Genomic DNA, 21,501 nt, shown 5'->3' on the forward strand with positions numbered 1-21,501 from the left:
CTTTCTATCTATCTATCTATGTATCTTTATCTCTTTGTTCATTTCTTCTTTGACTCTTTCTTAACACGTACATACATATATATCGTGAGATAAAAATATAGACCCTTTCTTTTGGTTACATGAAACGTTTGTTAGATCCTTGAGCATCTTTAAATGGCTTAAACAATTATTACATCTTCTTTCTTTTTCCCTTGTTACACTTTTTCACGATTTTTATGATTTTTTTTTTGATTAAATGAAACCTCAGAGAAAGAGACGTGAGAAAAAGAGAACTCGTAAAGCTAATATTTCTTTTTTACGTTCGATTCTTCAGAATAAAAATCAACTTAAACATTCGATATTATTAAAAATTTTCTTTTTTTTTCTATTACCCAAAGCACTCTAAATGTTGTAATACTCGTATATTATAATGAACAGCATTTAAAGAAACTTTAAAATACGTTCGCAAATTTGGATAAATTACAGTTCACCAAGGAATATCCCTTGAGGGGTTAGAGGGAAGTATAAAATATATCTTCTTGAAGATCCTCGCACGATATGGAAAGTATGTTAAGTTGTAGGAACGTCCAACTTCCTCCGAGTTTTCCCATTTCACGCTTTTCATGGAGTTCTTCGCACGGTAAAGTATATGTATGTATCGCGCGGCCTCCAGCTCGCTAACTCATAAATATCAATTATACACTTCGCAAGACTTTCCTTCTCTCTCTCTCTCTCTCTCCCCCTCTTTCTTTCTCGTAATATTAGCATAATTCGCAAGTGCGGAAAGAGGAAAGAATTTTGTGGTGGCAGGCCACCCAGTAGCAACAGAAAGCGGCGTTGGCAGAAAGATGAGCTTGCACACCTTCCCTTCAGCTAAATGTGAGGAAAAAGAAAAGATCCTCTCTTCTTTTCATACACACACACACACACACACACACACAAACACTCTCTCTCTCTCTGTCTCTCTTCACCTGCAACACTCGCCTTTTTCCTTGGTTTCGCAGTCATCCAAGGGCGGCGATCGTTAAAAACGCTTAAACTGGAAGATTACACGATTTAAGGATGCAAATTGCGGTGTCACCACGTGTACATACGCGATGTATGACCCGTCACTGGACCCTCCCTTAATCTGCATAATCGTTTCGTTAACCGACACGCTGCACCGGCATCTACGTTCTTTCGATCCTTCTATCTTTTCTCTCCCTCTTTATCTCTCTCCCTCTCTCTCTCTCTTTCCCCTTCTCTTTCTCTCTTTCTCTCTCTCCTTTCGTACGTTCTCTTTCAAACTAAAAAGATCATGGTTAGGTGGTTTCTGCATCGACGCGAAACAGGTGTCGAAGAGATCGATTTCAGTGGGCAAAGTATGTGTTCCCTTTTTAACGATTTCTCGTGCATCGAATCTGAGAGAAATTTTTTTCAAAGAACTTTGGACTGGTTGTCGTTGACGGGTATGATTGAAACTCATGAAAATGGAAATAATTTTTCTTTCTCTCTTTTTTTTTTTTGTGTGTGTTCTCATTATCTCCTGGCCACACCTCCGACCATTTTTCGTTTGCCCATTGAGGCTTGTCAATATTTCTAATTTATTTGTACATACTATATGATGTATTTATATATATATATATATGTATAAAAGAAAAAAGTCACTATGTTCAATCTCTCATAAATATAGTGACATAGTGCATTACAAAATTGACAAAGTTCGTATACCGAAGAAACCGTATCGGATGTTAACGTATTTTTCGATTTATCGTAAAAAAAAGTCAAATAATTAAACGATTCCCTCTCAGTCCTCTATTTAAATCAATATTTGCACAAGGGAATAAACAGGACAAACGAGCGAGCAGAGTAGAAAAGAGAGATCGAGTGGAAAAGAAAGGAAAAAGAAAAAACATAGACGAGAGAGGAGTAGTTAACGGGTAAAAAGAGAAAAAGATATGATGCGAAAGAAAAAGGATGCGAAAAGAAAGAAGAAGAAAGGGATAGTGGAATAATAATATATAAAAAAAAAAAAAGAAAAAAACAGAAAATAAAGAGAGAGAGAGAGAGAGAGAGAGAGAGAGAGAGAGAAAGAGAGAAAGAGAAAAAAGAAAATGAAAAAAAGGTACATCTCTCGGCGACCCTTTTTTTTCTCTAAGCGAATTACCATATTATTTCTATTAGACAGCTCGCTACCCACAATTAACGCAGACGTATCAGAAAATTAACGAACCGCGACCAGGAGAGGGACAGATGAAAAAAGGGGGAAGGAAGATAGATAGAATTAAATAAAAAGAAAGAGAGAAAGAGCGAGAGAGAGAGAGAGAGAGAGAGAAAGAGAGAGAAGAATAATATAGAAGAAGAAAAGAGAAGAAAAAGAAAAGATAAGGGGTTAAGAGGAAAGGACGAAATTCGAGGTTACCCTGTGTCTCTTTTTTTTTTCTTTCTCTCTCTCTCTCTCTCTCTCTCTCTCTCTCTATTTCTTTCCTTCTCTTCGTTCATTCGTTCGTTTGTTCGTTCAAAGCGAAGAAAACCTGTTCGCCAGCGACAACACCGGGGGATGAGATCGAGTCTCGTTCCCTCAGGGGGTGTACTGGGGGAACGGGGAGGGAGGACTAAGGAAAGGGATGAGAGAATCTTGGACAAAATGACGGGAGAGTTCTTAGGAAAAAGTTTTTTGCAAGTCTCCGCGACGCTTCCGCTAATTAATGCGCGGCACCATCGACGAAGGACGGACGGAAGGGCTCGTGCTAAGGCCGCCGTGGATAATTGGAATTATGTGAAAAGGTCTCCTCTCTCCGTCTTTCTTTCTCTCTCTCTCTCTCTCTCTCTCTCTCTCTCTCTCTCTCTCTCTCTCTCTTTCGCACTTTCTCTTCATACGAGATAGCTCGCGAGAGATGAAAAAAAAAAGGGTCACGTGACGCATGTAATCGACCATCTTCTCCCCAAGATCTCTCATCTTTGTCGTCGTTGTAAGAGGCGACGTAATTGAATTCACGGATACGTCGGCTCTTCTTTTTCTTTTTTTTTATTCTTCTTCATCTCTCTCTCTCTCTCTCTCTCTCTCTCTCTCTCTCTCTCTCTCTCTCTATTTCTTTTCCTTTCTTCATTTTTTTCTTTTCATATTTTTCTTGTTTTTTTTTTCCTTTGGTATTTTTTTTCGTTTTCTTTTTTAATTTTATTTATTTCGTTAAGAATAAATTCGTATGACGAGCGAGCGACGACCCGATTCTGCTGTTGATTACTCCAGCAACGCTCGGAATAATCTCACCTTACTTATTATTCTTTGTCCCTAGTGAAATCCAAAGAGAGAAAGGGAGAGATAGAGAATATATGCACTCAGGTTAGTCTAGTATCTCATTAACACATTATATAGAAGCTACTGAGTTTTCTCTGTTTATATTTCCATCGGATAACTAGCGGACAAAGAAAAATTTTGTTTTTGCTTTTAGTTTTAGTTACATCTTCTGAGAGCCAAGGCAATTTCAAAAGCATAACATTGGCTTAGTTATATAGGACAAGTTAGTTCCTTTTATACGCACATCGTTGTTTACTTTGTTATTAAAATTTTTATGTATATATATATATACATAATATATATATATACATATATACTATATATACTATAATATATACTAACATATATACTATATATATATATATATAGGTGTGTGTATATTTAATTAAAAATTTATTTTTTCTTTCATTTATATTTTTTATTAGGAATTTCAAAAAAAAAAAATAAAAAGAAGAAAAGAAGAATGATTATTATCAAAAGATTATAATAAATGATATCATTGTCTCTCTGTTTGAAATGCTTCGATCGAAATAAAAGAATAGAGGTGTTAATATCTACAGAAAAAAAGAAAAAAAAAAAGAAAAAAGAAAAAAGAATAGGAGAAAGAAAGAAATAGATTATTTAAAAAGAAACGTCCGTTTCAAGAATTGAAGAATAAAATACGTTAGCATCACGAAGAAGCGAGAACAACGAGAGTGGCAATGGTTAGCATAATCGATCAATTCCCATTCCTCGATCCAAACCATGACCGAATCGAGACACACCTGTAAAGAGAGTCACGGATACAGTGCCGTTTTCACCGTGGGCCGACCTTCTAACAGATAAATTCCACGCTTCCGGCATTCTCTAAAGAGTCACGGCGATAAAATTTCCATAAAACGTATCGTCGATTTCGCGTCTGTACCATATAATATATTGTATGTACCAACATATGTATGTACATACGTGTGTATGTATATATTTTTGTGCGTGTCTCAACTCTCAATTTTTTCTTATTCGTTTTACATCAAGTCTTTCTTCCTTCTTTTTTTCTATTAACCAACCAACCAACCAACCAACTTTTCAGAAACTTTTACTTCACTAAGTAGAGCAACTCTCGGAACTTGTTATTTCTTACAAAAATTCAATGAATGTATTATTCTCCTTTCATTATCGTATGCAATATTAAAGCTTGTCAATTTCCATTTATCTATGTATGCATTTAAAAATATTAATGTTTTAATCAGAAATAAATCTGGTCGCAAATTGTTCAAAAATAAAATGACTATCAAATAAAAAGAAAATATTTAACTCGAATCGATTCCAGTGAGAATTTGATTGAGTCATATAAACACGGAGACTCGTCGAAATCGATTTGTGAAAGAGTTCACAAAGAAATATCAATGAGACGACATCCTTGAATATATATATATATATATATATATATATATATATATATATATATATATATATATACATATATATATATATATATATATATATATATATATTCCGAAAATACTAAAGAGGATTCTGATCCCAGTCGTGAGAGACGGAAGGAAAAAAAAAATTATACACCTTCCCTTTCATTCTCGACTACAAATCCGACTTCACTCTTTCTCTCTCTTTCTCTTTCTCTTTCTCTCTTTCTATCTCACTCACATTCTCAATCTTTTTATTATTTTCTAAGGAACACGTCGTGCTACCGGCAAACTACGACCAAGAAAGAGGAGCAAAGAGAAGACGAGATGAGCGGTGAGGAGAGGGAAGTGGACGCTTTAGGAAGAGGCCTGAATAAAATGATTATGATAAGACCTCGATTAATTTGAACCTGGTGGAACTCCAGTAGTCAGCGTACGAGCCATGGTAAGCTATACACAGACACTATGAATAGACTTTACGACTACTGGCCAGGAATATTCTCAGCTAAAGGAAGAAGGATCCTTTTTCTCCCTATTTCATCCTCTCTTCCTCCCTCTCTCCCACCACATCCCCCGCCATCTTAGAGAATGATGCTGAGAATCAGAGAAGAGAATCCTTGAATCGTGAGCGAGCGCGAGCAACGGAATCAACGACGGTCATTAATATTGTCGGATTAAACAGCGAACGTGCATTAATCTAGCCCTCCCTCTTCCTAAGACGAAATCCTATTTCACGTCTCGAATCTTCGAGAGGTTCTTGTTTCGGAATGTCCCTTTCATTAGAGGCTCGTTCGTGATCGAGAAAACGATTTGAAAAAAAGAAAACAGAGAGAGAGAGAGAGAGAGAGGGTGAGAGAGAGAACACCGACAGGATTGTTTGCATTCGACTGTGAATAGATCTATTCGTTTCGAAGTTAATCGAATTTCGAAACCGACGAATTGAGATTCGAGAACGGAGAATCAATACGTTTTGTGTATCAAATCGAGTAGTACGAAATTGATGAACGATAAACACGTTTTATAAATGTTTTATAAATTTTATTCATAGCCAACGTTTCTTTCAACTATTTTATAGATAAATATATATTTTAATAGAATATATTATATCAGCATTTCTCTTGCAAATTATCATCTATGTAAATTCATGTGTGTATATATATATATATATATGTGTGTGTGTGTGTGATGTAAAATTTATTTTTCATTAAAATGTTGAACGAGTGAATAAAATGTGAAATAAGAAAAAAAAAAGGTTATAACAAGGGAAAGAATAATAAAATTATTAAAATAAAATTTTTTATCTTTATAAAATTATTGCCGACCGAAGGATAACTAAGCCATAATAAATAAATCGATAACTTAAAGAGGAAACGTTCGAAGGTAATCGAAGGGAACAATAAAGTGTACGCGTATACGTTAAAGAAAAGATTTACCTACCTAAGGGAAAACTTACTTTCTTTCTACCTGAACGAACAAGCGAAAGAACGAACGACCGACATAATATAGTTTAGTGTTACCTCGTTTTACCTTCCATTTCTCTTTAAATCCTCCCTTCCCCATATAATAAAATTAATTTTATAAACAGTTTATTGTTCGACCGTTACTTTATGGCACAAATGTACGAATTGTTTGAGAATAGAATTCTCCTAGCATTCAATTGCCCTCCATGTTTTCTTCTCACTTTCTCTCCCCCTCCCCCTACCCATCCCCCCACTATAGTTTGACTATAACTTGCGTCACGCAACTACCCGCATTCGTTTATATTATACATACATACATATTGCCCTCTATGTTTTCCATGAGTTCTATTTCACCTCGAGATACACGCTTATTGAATCGGAAAAAAAAAAAATAGATTAATTAAGTCTATCTAAAATGAAACGTCGATAGTCTATAATAAATTTTTCCATTGTTATTTTCCATATTTCTCACGTTAAGATAAACATTAAAATTACAATGTTAATAATGCAATTAACTTTCCTGACGTTACGATCGTCAAAAATTTATCTAATATTTTACTTTTTCTTTTTTTTTTGCTTTAAAAATATTTCTTCCTTTTTTTTCCTTTTTTTTTTTTCATAGGTTTTCCCATTCACGTTATCTCGATCATCAGTGATTTAGTATATCGATAATAATTTGGGAATCATCGAATGTTTATTAATTATTGTTTTTGATTTCGCATTATATAAAATCAGGATAAAATATATTTCGTTTCTCAAAAAATTTCTCTGAATGAAATTCACCTCTGATAGAGCTCAAATTTCATCTTGCAAATATTCTCATACTCGAAACACAACTTTCGCGATTATCCATGAAAATCTGATACAGCAGGAGGTATACTCGTATACGTCATAGAAAGCAGCTCGTTCGTTATGTATAAGTTCTCGCATATTAATGTTATATCGACATTTATATAAAAAGAAAAGGAAGAAGAAAAAGAAGGAAGAACGAGACAATTTGAAGGCGTGGGTGGAAATTATCGACTCTCCTTTCTCCCACCCTTTTTATTTTGATTTTATAGGCCAACAATCATTTTCTCCCTTCCCTCTCCCTCTCTCTCTCTCTTCCGATTATTGATGCAGTAGAGACAACAGGATGCAGTATGACATTTCGATGTCTTTTTTTTGCAATTGAATTCCATTCCAATATCCTCTTATCGAAGAATTACATAGAAACGATCTGACAAGTAAGTGTCAGTTCAAAGAGTATAATTTGATTAGATATAATCGCTGCAGAACTTACGGAGACATTAATAATAATAATAATAATAATAATAATAATAAAAGAAGAAGAAGAAAAAATAAAAATATGTAAGGAAGTAAGATAGGAGAGAAAATTAAAGGCGACTGAGTTTTGATGAAGAAGGGAAAAAGAAAAAATAAAAAAAAAAAAAGAAAAACAAGAAAATAAAAGAAAGATCGAAGAAATCGAATCCAAAAGAGATATCGAAAAAGTTATTAAAAAGATCTCGTTCGATTTTCAAGATACGTAAGTCGAGCTTGGCTCGACGTCGACTCGTATATCTGCTATAAAATCGGCATCGGTATTAGGGTTCGAACTCGTCTTCCTTTCGCGTGCTCGCACGACTGCGCGTGCCGAAAAAGAGGGCAACCCGATCTGAAGCAAACGAAGTGCAAATTGAGAAGGGTGAAGAGAGAAAGAGAGAGAGAAAGAGAGAGAGAGAGAGAGGGAGGAAGAGAGGGAGGGAAAGAAGAAAAAAGAGAGAAACCTACAAGAGGAAAAATTTTTCTCTAGCGAATAAGCAAACTCGTTTGGACGTGTGCCGCAACGCGATACTGCTGCGGCATCGCGTCCAGTTTTGCGTTCACTGCGGCCACGATTTCTTTTTTCATCCCTTTTTTCTTCTCTTTTTCATACTTACATTCTTTCCCCTTTTTTCAAAGGATCGAACACACATTGTTATATTTTTAATAAGAATGAATTGCATTTTCCTTCTCTCTCTCTCTCTCTCTTTCTCTCTTTTTATCTTTCTTATTTTCTTTGATAATTCATTTTGAATTGAGTCTTTAACTAGTAATTGAGTTTTTAAAAAATTAATTATTAAATGATATCATATACTATTATTTTTTTCTTGTCTTTTATCTTTTTCTTTTTTTTTCCTTTTCTTTTTCTTTTTTTTGATTGAGATTCTTCACGCATCGTGACGTGTATCATTGACACGATCTAAAATAATATTGATTGTATTATCAAAAGTGTTCTAAGATAATGAATTATATGCAAACATGTAATGACTATATATTCCCGAGATCTATATCGTTTGTTCGTAAATAAAAATTTGCCCGTGTAAATTTATATTATCAAGAATAAAATCAGGGAAACAATGATCGAATGAATCGAACGACAAAATGAAATTTGAAATTATTTTTATATAAACGATGAGAAAAATATATTGTGAAATATTTTAATTCGATTGAAATGAAAAAAAAAAAATAAAAAGATAAAGGAAAAGAAAAAATAAATAAAGAAAAGAAATTGGAATTTTGAAATAATTACGATTGGCTGTCTGAAACCTTCCTTTCCAAGCTTTCCGAAAATCTTTTACCAACTTTTTAATGACACGCGCCAACGCGTGGCTATTCTTTCGCTCCGATTGGGTATAAAAAAAAAAAAAAAAAGAAAAAAGAAAGGTACGCTTGCAATAACTCTTTTCGAAAGGCTTACCACACAAAAAAAAATATGATGGAGAGAAAAGGTAAGAGTGGCAAAGGAAAGAGGTAAACTTGAGGAAAAGAGTTTAGCGACAAGGAGTAAAACGCTGATCACCAATAAAAGGATTTACGGAAGCATCGATTACAGGGTTTTCAATTCATCTTAATGTTTTCCATCATGCTGACTAAAGTTTTTTGGTTTTTCAGCAAAAGGGTAAACGTACACAACCCTTTTACGACGACGGTAAACATATTCTCTATCTCGCTTGCACTACCGACATTTCTCTCGAATTTCGTTTTTTTTTTCGTCGTAAAAGAAAAAGAAAAAGAGAAAAAAAAGAAAAAGAAGATAAGGAAGAAAAGAAGTGAAAGTCCGGGGAATAGTTTATTCGGCAATGTTGAATAAATGTTTACGATCGGTAAAAAAACGTTTAGTAAAAAAGTAGTTAAAAAACACCAAGGACAATTGCTTTGTCTATTTTTACGGATTCTTTCTTCTTTTTTTTTTTTTTTTTTCCCCATTGCGCTTACCCCATTGCAATCTTCACTCTTTACCAGAGAGATTTTTTTCCTTTTCTTTTTTTTTTTTTCCACGTAACTCCCTTCTTTCTACCCTTTTACAATCCTTAGAAAAATGTTTGTTGACCCTTCCTCTTCCTATTCTCTTCTCTTTCCCGTTTACGCTGATCTTAGTTTACCTTGAGTACGTACTTTTTTATGACTTTATTACAATCCTACCATGGTATACCTTTGACCAACCCCTTGAAACATGGAAGGCTTATTTCTTTTTCTTGGCCTGCCTCTGACTCTCTCTCTCTCTCTCTCTCTCTCTCTCTCTCTCTCTCTCTTCCTCTCTTGCAAATAGAAAAGGAAGGAAAAAACGAAAAACGAAAAAATAAAAATATTCCCTCAAAAAGTTCGCTTCGGGAAGAAGTTGTGCTTTTTTTTTTTTTCATCAACGAGTTTGCTATTTGTTAAAAGTTCCTTTTTTTTTTTATTTCTTTCCACTTAGTTTATGTTATTTTATTTTATTTTTATTTTTTTATACAATAATAATTATCATCGGGATCCCGAAAAGTGGTGTATATTAAATATAGTGAACCTTGTTCCTCTCTCTATCTCTTTCTCTCTCTCTCTCTCTCTCTCTCTCTCTTTTCTTCCGTTAATATACTTCAAGTCAAGGAGTTTCTGAAATATAAGAAAGTGACCTTACTTAAAGGAAAATTTTAATAAGAAATTAGCTGACGTGAACGTGAAGATGGAAGGATTCGTCACGAAATCAACTTTAAAGACTCGTTCTTGTTGAAATGTCATAAAGGCTATAGACGAAGAATTTCCAATCTATCAAATTTATGACCAACGTTTCGACATTCTCCTTTCGCAAAGGCTTAAGAATACTTGCCAAGGCTACACAACTGCGTTTTACGATTTAACCCTAATTAAAGAGGTAAGCTGCTTCGAACTTAACCGACCATCGGTCGTCTTTCCTCTTAGTTTCGTGCAAGCAATAGTTTGCGAACATCAACAGTGTCAAATTTCTCAAAATGGTTGCTTTTGAGAACTAACTGCTCTCTTACTCTCTCTCTCTCTCTCTCTCTCTCTCTCTCTCTTTTCTTTCTTTCTTGTTCTTTCGTTTCCTTACAAATATTCGTGTTTCATGTTATACAAAAATGGTCATATTTCTTATAACATAGATATTTGCTTTCTTATTTCTATTTGTCGAAACTGTATCGAGTTTAAATAAACATACAAATATAATATATTTTTGAAGATATTCCAAATAACATTCAATAGATGTTAACTTGTTAATGTACATATGTACATATACTTACATTATATGTACATGTTATTACATAATTATATATATATATATATATATATATATATATATGTGTATGTATGTGTGTGTGTGTGTGTGTCATTAGATAATTTTCAAATTGATCTTAGTTTAAAATCTTTACAAAAAAAAAAAAAAAAAAAAAAACAAACAAACAAACAAACAAAAAAAAAGAATTGAATTCATCATTCATTCTGTGTTACATACATTTCATTAAGTATATTATAATAGTATTATTATCGTCTTTCAAGTTTTCTTTTATGCGTTTGGAGAACATCTTTTGTTAGTACCTCAATTATTCGTAATAATTATTTCTTTGAACAAGCAAAGTACTGTGGCCAATGGCACCCCGTTCATTCTCTAATCTAGGTATAACCATTAACCCAAATTACAACCCTTTGACCAAGATCCCTTCGAGAAAGGGTAACGATTATTGAGACTACTATAAATCCTTTCCACGAAGAAATGGATTGTCAGGTCAGCCAAGTGGCTTCGGAATGACCCCTTTTCCTCAATCCTTGTGACACGAATTCACAACAACGCTTGGAATTTAATCGATCTTACGTTCGATTATATAGAATCCCTTTCGTTTCCATTGGTCACATACCTAACAAAATTCTTTCTGTCAGGGATAACCAATGGCTTATCTCGTAAGATAAATTTTCCTTTATAAATTCCTATAATATTTCTCTCTCTTTCTCTATACATATATAAAAGTGATGGAAAAAATCATAAAATTATTCTCACGTGATCAGTATTTTCTTTTTTTTTTTTTTTCAATTAAAATTTTTCCAATTTACATTTGAAATTGACTTATGGATTCAATAAAACGTGACTAATTTTTACAACGAACGTTGGGAGAATTGGAAGAAAAAAGAAAAAAAAAGAAAAAGAAAAAAAAAGAGAAAGAAGAAGAAAAAAAAACAGAAGAAAAAACGACAGGAAGGAAAGAATAGTTACATTTTTCGAAATAACGAAACAACTCTTTTTTTCCTTACGTCAAAAAGATCCAAACCTTTCGACTCTGTTAGAAATCCTTTTTTTTTTTTTTTAAAGCCATTTCGATGGGATTAAAATTTTTTGCACATCCGTCGCAAACGAAATATCGATGGAAGCCACTTTTTTTATTTCAATCCTTTTTTGCTTCCACGCGCGTCTCTCGATAGGCATTTATTGGCCCACGGTTGCCACCCCGATGTTCGAGCTTTTTGCAAGGCACGACGAAAAAACCCGACGACACGTTTACGAGCGGTCTGCCTGTTCGTCGAAAGGTGATTTTTTTTCTCCACATTTTTCTTTTTCTTTTCTTTTTTCTTTTCTTTTTTTTTTTTTTTGAAAGGATTTATTTTTCCGTACGAAAGCATGCTCCGATGCGATGTTGAAAAAAATACGAGCTTGTCTCGTTACGTGGTACATTGACTAACTAAAACTTGTCAACTAAACGATGAGAAATAATTTTATATGTTTGTATCTTCTGACTTTTGGTGCGTCCATTATTTTGTATATTTTTTCTTTCTTTTGTTTTTCATTATTTTTTCTTTCTTTTCTTAACAACTTACAATGATATTGAACGAAGCAAAAGTATTTTGCGTAATCATTTTGAAGTAACGTAACGCATTAAATTGTAATCCTATACTGGGTTTAAGATATAAAAGAAAAGAGAAAAAAAAAAAGAAGAAATAAATTTCCAAGGCCAAAGCAGTCGCGTGCTCGATTAGAGTCTAGAAGCACCACTCTAAATTACGAAATACCATTCTCCAATCTTGTTCTCTCTCTTTCTCTCTCTCTCTCTCTTTCCCTGTCTTGCAAGAACCGTTTGAAATTTGGCTCGTCGGAAATTGCACGTGCCATTCAGATTTTATCGGCTGATTCGACCCCCTTCCGATTGGTCGCCTCGAGCGAGTCATGAATTTCGCACGCACCACCAGCCGTCGTATTCGTTCGCTTCGACAAACGAACGCGAACGTAGTCCGTCTTCTACTTGTTCTCTACTTCTCATCTGACCTGACTGACAGCCTAACAATTTGCCGCCATTATTGGTTAAGCAAATAATGCCGAAAGCGGTGACTCACGATTCGTATACATCGACTCTTAGCTTGTTTTATTGGAAACCATTCTTCTTACTCCCCTATTCTACGTAAATAACTTTCCAAACATATTTTTCCTTTCTAAACATAAATCGGACAAAAGTAATTATTTTCATCCTTAGTTAGTTCAGAATTTTTTCTTCTTCTCTTCCTAATTCTACCATAATAACGTAACGAGTGGAACAATGAACAATTTTAACAAAACGTAGACTAACACCGACTTATCTTCCCGTACTTATCTCCTGTTATTAAGTCTCACGAAATATATTCAAATGGCAAATATTTGTGTAGAGTCGTACAAAAATAAAATAAAATAAAATCATCGTAAAGAAAACTCATTTGACATTTTGCGAGGAATGATCACGAAAAGAAATGTTTCATTTTTAAATTCCTTAAATCCAATGAATCTCCGTAGTAGAATACTAGAGACTAGAATAAGTTTCATCGAATGAAAGATCAATTATCTAGATACACACATATACAGATATATACTATACACGTACACACATATAAATACATATATGTCTCATGTAAGACAATGTCGCAGCTTGCTTCTTCTTCAACGTTCTTTACCAATTTAGCCCGAGGAAGAACTTGGTTGTAACGAGAACGCATTACGTCTGCAATTATGGTGTTTCTCCGTCGAACAAGATGACGAGCAGGAATATGATAACAGAGGGTTGTGTAAATCGCGGAAGAGAAATAAAGAGAACATATATGATGCTTGCTTATTCTTGCGAAATCAGATTATTGCTCCGTACCTACCGAAATCCTTCATTTTTCGATGTACCATGTAATAAAGGGTAGAAAGAGAGAAGAAAGAAGGAATGAAAGAAGCAAACTCTCTGAACGATCTGATATTTCAGGAAGGGAATATTAATGTCCGCGTGGACCTCAGGCAAAGGTAAAGCCAGGTTCGCGAGATTCTACAACGCCCTGTGCCGCCCTTTGTATGCCCACCAGCCGCGACCTACGTAATACCCCGGCACTCCATAAAGCTAATGAGTCACGGGAAGTTCCATGGGTTCTCTCGACTGGCAACAGGTGTTGGTGCTCATTTTCAGAAGCCTATAACTCGCTTGAGCTATTCCTTCTCTGTTTGCCAATTTGCTCGCTAGACGTCGTACGAAACTTGACCTATTCTACGCTTACATAATGGTTAATGAAATTGATCGATAAGGACGGAAAATTATAATATCTCATAATATGTTAAGTTTTGAATTATATTCTCTCTTTTTTCTTTTTTTTTCCATTCTTCCTTCACGTCATTTCCTTATTCTTGTAAAAAAAAAAAAAAAAATTATGGAATAACCCGAAACTGAAATATCATCCATCGAAATGTTAAGAATTTCGGACGAAATTCAAGGAACAACTTTTGGCAAGGAATCGTATTTTAATGATTTGCATTGTCCGTGAAACGAAACGATTTGTAATTCTAAGAAGAGGAAAAAAAGGAAAGAAAAAAGAACGAAGAAAAGGAACATATGTATAAAGGTGAAAGGTCGGGATTAGCGTTGCTAGCATGAGACCTGTAGAATAAAGTATCACGATGCTTATCCAAGGAACGTCTAGACGAGCTCGTGAGTCATAGAAGTATGCGCGTGAAGGCTGTCGAGTGTTCGCTGCAAAGGATCTTAGATAAGAACGAGAGGTGATCGTTTAATTTCCAACATACTGAAATCGAGATTACTGACTATAACGCGCTTCTACGTGTTATAATTTCTACGCGTATAAATAATGATAAAATGAAACAGAAAGCCAATGGAATGTTTTCTCTTAATTCAGATATATAGAAATCTCATATCGAAACACGTCATCAATTTGACAAATGCAAAAGATATTTCATAGTTACATGACACTTTCGCAGGGATATAGTTGATGATAACGGGAAGATGTTGTTTCCTGGTCCAGCGAAAAAACCTACAGCATCTTCCGAGAGATGGAAGCACGATCTCTATGATCCTTCGTTTATACTACTCTTCCTTCCTGACTCTGATCTAACTGAACGTATAGGATATTCGATATGATTAAAATCGACATAAACATATGTATATACCTAACGTTGTTGTTATATATTTACTGCAACAATCGATATAATTTTATAATACGAAATAAACTATATAGAACTTATTGCAATGACATTACAAAGTACAATAAAAATCATATAGAAAAACAATCTACTTGTCAGATAAATTTATTATTTGTTAAAATTAAACGTTAACACATCGAAGATCATCTTGTATAGACGTCTTGCACCATCGTTATCAGCAATATTTTTCAAGATAACAAGAATAACTTCAATATAAAAGAATACTACTCGATTACACTCGAGTCAATATATTATTTGTCATTAAAAAAAAGAAACAAGAGAAAAAAAAAGATATAAGGAAAAGGAAAAAAAAAGAGGAAAAGAAGGAAAGAGCCTTGTAATAAGAATGGTTCAAAAATCATTTTGGATTGTGCATTGTCGATTGTATACGAGATAAAATAATAAAAAAAAAAAAAAAAAAAAAAAAAAAAAAGGGAAGAAAAAAGAAGAAGACAAGAAAATTATTGAAACGAGTGGATTCTTCCCCCTTCCAAACGAAAGCAAGAAAGAGAACTCGTTTCCTTGTGACCGTTCCTCGCACGCGGCCCACGCGCCACACGATGCGGCCGCACCGCTCGAACGTTTCGAGCGGAATGACGATCTCACCCCCACCACCCACGCATACGACGCGCGCGGCACGCTCGTCCTCGAGTAGCATTTAATGGTGGGGGTAAGCGTGCGCCAATGAACTCGCGTCCGTCGTACGCCGCATCGAATCTCGTATACGCGATTGGTCCTTCCAATTTTCTATCTCTCTCTTTTTCTCTCCCTCTCTCTCTCTCTCTCTCTCTCTCATTCTTTCTCTCTGTTTTACGCATTAAAAGCGTCGTGCGTCCTATCGTTCTATCTCTCTCATTCTTACTACCTGGCACCCTTCCGTATCCCTTCCAAGCGTTAATCCTTCTCTTCCTGCGCCCTTTTTTCTCCCCACTCAAATCTTTCCATCCCCCCACTCTCCTCGCCACGCTTCTCTCTACCTTTCAATTATTTCCTTTTTTCTCTCCACCACCACCGCCACCCCCTCCTCACCCCTCCCCGCCCCGTTCGGATCATCCAAGACATGCCTAGTCGCACCTATCTACGAATGTATGTATTTACTTCTACGAACTACCCCTCTTTTCTTTTCTCCTCCTCTTCTTTTTCCTTCTTTCTTTTTCTTTGTTTTTCTTTCTTTTCACTTCGACCTACCACTTTTGCAAAAACCCTTATTGTCGCATTCATATATACGCGTATACTCACGACATACGTATAATACCATTAAGGGTTATCGATGCAAAATTTATCTTGATTTTTTTCCCTTTAAAATCATTAATGCTTTTTGTTTTCTTTTTCCTTTATTTTTTCTTGTCTTTTTTTTTCGTTTAACCCTGATGTCAAATAGATTATTATTTCTTACTGTATACAGACATTTGGTAATGGTTCTTATGAAGTATTATGTATAAGCGTTTATAATGATAGCGCTGATCTTTGAATTGGTATTTTCGAAAAATGACTGACGTCAAGATATCAATAAAGTCGTAAAAAGAAGCGAATATTTTCCCGATTAAGAGATCGGCTCTCCCGTAGACATTGAATGTCAAGTATGCTTTTCGTAAGACTGAAATAAAATTGCGATGATGATAATGGCATTATAAACTTCCACTGAGAGAGAGAGAGAGAGAGAGAGAGAGGGATACAATGTATGTGTATCTCATAAAAAATTTTGCGACGAATGAATAAATGACGTGTAATACTCAAAGCATCTTGTTACCATAAACAAATTTCATACTTCCCCTCTAATTATTTCGCGGAGATGATTTTGCCGTCATTCGTTTTAATTGTAAGCAACGCTGCAAAAGTCCCAAGAAAAAATTGAATATACGTCTGGAGTTCACACATGTATGCATGTATGTGGTACATATTCGTGAGATAAACGATATGACGCGCGTTAATCAGTCGCAAAGATAAAAAGCAATTCGATTGGTGAGAAAGAGATAGTGAAAGAGAAAGAGACAGAGAGAGAGAGAGAGAGAGAGAGAGAAGTAGCCGCAGGCACGTGCCAGAGTGCGCGCGCGCGCGCGCGCGTGCGTCAGTTCAAGCGGTGGCACTCGGCTATTTTCGAAGAACGTGATATAAGACCCGATGACGTTGTTGGTAGACGCCGACGTACATATGCGGCTGACGTTCGAGCGTATGCGTGGTCGCTCGCTTTGAAATTACTATTGCCACTTCGATCGATCGGATACATCTAATACATGTACATGTATATATATATACATATACATAAATACATATGCGCAAATGATCAAGCCATCCGGTTTTAATGACCTTTCGATGCATAGTTAGATATATAGCCAGTTACGTAAAACGAAGGTTGCAACTATTGTTCTTTTCCTAAGATCCAAAAAACTTAATCGATATTTATTTATTTATTTATTTATTCTCTTTTTATATATATATATATAAAAAAAAGAAGATACATGTTATTATCCGATCACATTGTTAGATTTTCCAATTAATATTCCCTTTTTCATATTCGTCGTGTCTTTCAAACATTAGATTGGGATAATATACACCTAATGTCGAATTTTTAATAACGATAACTTTACTGAGTACATTGTATAATTTATTTCAATATAAAATATCAAAAGGCAACTTAACGTTTCGCTTAGAATTTTCTATACTTCGGAGGTTTTCAAAGTTTTTCCCTCAAGACCACGAGAGATGATCTTACAGTTTTCTCGAACAAAACGAGTATTCCACGAAGGTACAAAAACATCACCTAGCCTTGGTACCTGTCAAACAAAAAAAAGAAAAAAAAAAGAAAAAAGGAAAAAAAAAGAAGGAAAGAAAAAGAAAAGGAAAAGCTGAGAAAAAGAAACAAAACGAGAAAGAAGGAAAATGGCGAGACAAGAAAATTACAAAGAACATAGTTCACGATAAGAGTTTTTAATCTACGACGAAGATTCCCCTTTTTCCGTCTCTCTCTCTCTCTCTCTCTCTCTCTCTCTCTCTCTCTTTTTCTCTCTCTATCTACTTCGATAAAAAGACGTCCGTTCGAAGATCAGAGGGGCGCGTGCGCGCGCGCGCACTATCCCCACTTGAAAAATTTCGCTGGAAAGGCTCTCGCCGGACTCGTGAAGGGGCCCGCCGGGGGTCCGTAGACCGCGACCGTCACGTCGCCGCGAAGAGAAGAGAAGAGAAGAAAAGAAGGAGTGTAGAGAAGAGGGAATGGGGAGAGTGGGGAACAGCCTCAAAGGCGACCGTCCGACCGACGGAATTTCAGGAGGGGCAGGGGTATGGCTAAAGCGGGGCTGCGGGGAGGGAAAGGGTCCAGGTTAAACCGTCACGCGCAATCCCCACTACTTTGAGTTCTACCCCTACTACCCGCACTCGACGGGAACGAGCGCTACGTCGGCCGGCACGCTCCAACGTTGAACACGACAGAAGACTCTCGTTCTTCCTCGAGTAGTAGTCAGTCGAGCTCTGACAATCGCTTCGAGCAGTCAGAGACTACTACTATTAGTACTACTGTGCTTTAGACTGCCACGAGAAATAGAAGTTTCAACCGAAATACAGAGAGATAGATAGATAGAGATAAAGACATAGTGGACAAGAAGACGATCTTCCCTTTTTTCAACTTTGTTTGTTAAAAGGGAGAGACGGAGAAAGAGAGAGAGAGAGAGAGAGAAGAGAGAAGAGAGAAGAGAGAGAGAGAGAGAGAGGACCAGTCCAAGTAGCAAACTCCTATAGACTTTTTCTATTTCTATCTTCGACATTCGTGATCACAGTGTTAGAAGAGACATATCAACATCTTTACGTTTTGAATTCACTTGGATTAAAAAACAGTGCAGTGTGCTTACTCCGATTAATCGAATCGAGCCTATTTTCCTTCATTTTCAACACTCCATTGAAATTCTGTGATAAGTCGAAATGGTGACCGGAGTGGGTGCTACGATGCCGACCGGCGGCGTCACCGTGGGCGCCACGCCGCCCACGCAACACGTACCTCAGGAAGCCGGACAACCACCCGCGCAAACTGCCACGACTACGACCACTACGAGAAGATCCGGAGAAAATCGACGGGTCAGTGTTCCTTTTTTGTCTTGGGGGTGGCGGGGGGGGGGGAGGGGGAAGAAAAAGAAAATAGAAAAAGAAATAAAATAAATATCTATCGCGTCGAGCGAAATTTATTTTCCGCCTAAGTGCAACTTAAACGAATTTGATTGTATCAGATTTTTTTTTTTATTTTGAACTTGCAAAAATTTTCATACTCGTTGAAAATTTTCTTCCATTCTATTTTTCCTCGAATCATCCATGGAAAACTTACAAAGCGAAAAGATAATCTTTCCCATCTCTCTTGAACCCGCACCTCCGTATACCGAACACCCTGTCTGACCTGCTGTTTCATTTCTGTTACAGAGCAATAAACCGATTATGGAGAAAAGACGCCGTGCCCGCATCAATAACTGTTTAAACGACCTGAAGACCCTTATTCTCGATGCCATGAAAAAAGACGTGAGTATTTGTACTTTCCCATTGCTCCTGATTCATTAAAATTATCAACATATTGAATCAGAGAATTCCGAAGTTATCGTTTAATTTTCTTATCCTTTTTCTTTTTTCCTCATCTTTTTTAAAATCTTTGAAAAAGAAAAAGAAAAAATGAAAAAAAGAAAATACGATTCGATTCGAACTGACCGAACCGTCGGCTAACCATTCTCTGTTCTTTTTCTTTTTTACAGCCAGCAAGACATTCGAAACTAGAAAAGGCAGACATCCTTGAGATGACGGTGAAACATTTGGAGACGTTGCAACGTCAACAGGTAGCCTTAGCCGCAGCGACGGATCCGAACGTTTTGAACAAATTCCGTGCAGGCTTTACGGAATGTGCAGGCGAAGTTGGCAGGTTTCCCGGATTGGACGCATCAGTAAAGAGACGTCTGATGGCCCACTTGGCCTCATGCCTAGGACCAGTGGAAACGAGTAACAATCCTGGTCAAACGACGACGACAACGACGACGACGAGTACAACGACGACGGCTAATCAACAGCCGGTTCAACCAGCACCACCGACCACTCAACTGCAAGTGCATATTCTACCGCAAGTAGATACAACGCCGAGAATTCAGGTGCAACAATCAAATGGGATTTTCTTTACGAATGCAAATGGCACGGGTTTGCAATTGGTTCCAACGAGGCTACCGAACGGTGATATCGCGTTGGTTTTACCTGCCGGTGCTAAAGCAACACCAGTGACATCCCCATCATCCTCGCCAGCACCTAGTTCACCTTTACCTACTCTCATACCGATCCCACAAAGAACGGCCAGTACCGCATCAGCTTCCTCGTCGTCCTCTTCCTCCGTCGGCTCGACCTCCACCTCAGCAGCAAGCCCAGTTGCTTTCGAAGCACCCCCAGCAGCTTTCCGTGAACAGCAACCACCTACCAACGTCTATGTAACCGGCAATAGTCACCGGGACGTTGCTACCTCTCCCGCTAATGGTTATACCAGCGATCCCGAATTCGATCCTCGTGTTTATAGTCCACCTTTGCAAAAACCGCTTGCCCTCGTAATGAGAAAAAGCGTCATGCCTGAGCTCGAAGACAAACCATGGAGGCCGTGGTAAAGTGCCGATCAGTGAGACGAACTTTTGTGCTATTTCGTTTGATTTTTTTTTCTCGATGAACGGACATGTTCCTTGCGCTTGCGCACGCTTATCTTTCTTTTCTTATTCCCCGTACGTGAGTTCATGTTGATCAATCGTACGTGGACATTGAGTTGAATGTCGATGAATTTTGCGCGAGTGCGTGTGATAAACTGTCGAACAAACAAGGCGGTGCCTTATCTAGTGCCTTACGAATAATACACGTACCACGTTCATGTGTCCTATCGAATTCGTTGATACGAATCGATAGGCGCGAAAAAAAATGATTAATTTCCGTTTCGCGATGAGTTTAGAGAATTCTTAAGTTTTTTCTATTTTTTATTATTTTTTTTTTTTTTTTACTTTTTTTTCTTTTCCTTTCTTTTTTTTTTGTTTTTTGTTTCCTTTCGTGTACATACCTTTTAGAATTAGAATTGTATTTTTAAGTGCCTTACACAGCAAGATCACCGATGTCTTCCATTCTGTTTAATTACGTTTTCTATTATATTTTTCTTCTACTTATTTCCCATCTCCTTTTTTCCTCTATCTTCTTCTTCTTCTTCTTCCTCTTCTTCTTCTACTTGTTCTTCTTCTTTTTTTCTTTTATTAAATTTTATATATATATATATATATATATATATATATATATATATATATATAGCGTTATTGGCGCCCAATCGACAAGATACGATGCCAATCGACACAACCACGACTCTGTAGATTACTATGTGAAAACTAAAAATGATCGTGAGAATATGTAGTATACGATCGAGCCGGATAAAGAATTGCGATTGTATGTGTGCGTGTGTACGATCCTATTTATATTTATATTTAAGTGCAAAGATGTTGAATTTATAATTATCTTCTATTTGTCAAAATAGAAAAAAAAGCTGACGCTTATTATTGCAAGAGTATCAAAATAAATGTTGATCTCTTTCGTAAACATTACGATTGTCTTGTTTCTCAATATTAATCCTTAAATAAATCTCAATATCCTTTACGACAAATTCCATGTGTCCTATTTCCTGGTGTAAGT

The 21,501-nt window shown here is 36.2% G+C and overlaps 1 protein-coding gene and 1 long non-coding RNA gene across 4 annotated transcripts in view; one reads left to right on the forward strand and one right to left on the reverse strand.

Annotated features, from left to right (window-relative positions):
- Positions 1-21,501, reverse strand: part of LOC124430328 — a 196,965-nt gene that overhangs the window by 48,360 nt on the left and 127,104 nt on the right. The gene's annotated exons all lie outside the window — the stretch shown is intronic.
- On the forward strand, positions 18,218-21,413 carry LOC124430327 (protein hairy-like). Its single transcript, XM_046976699.1, has 3 exons — positions 18,218-18,903; positions 19,240-19,335; positions 19,563-21,413. Exons 1-3 carry the CDS (start codon positions 18,751-18,753, stop codon positions 20,445-20,447), a joined length of 1,134 nt encoding a protein of 377 aa, XP_046832655.1. The 5' UTR covers positions 18,218-18,750; the 3' UTR covers positions 20,448-21,413.

This window comes from Vespa crabro, chromosome 18, assembly GCF_910589235.1.
Source record: "Vespa crabro chromosome 18, iyVesCrab1.2, whole genome shotgun sequence".
NCBI classification, from domain to species: domain Eukaryota; kingdom Metazoa; phylum Arthropoda; class Insecta; order Hymenoptera; family Vespidae; genus Vespa; species Vespa crabro.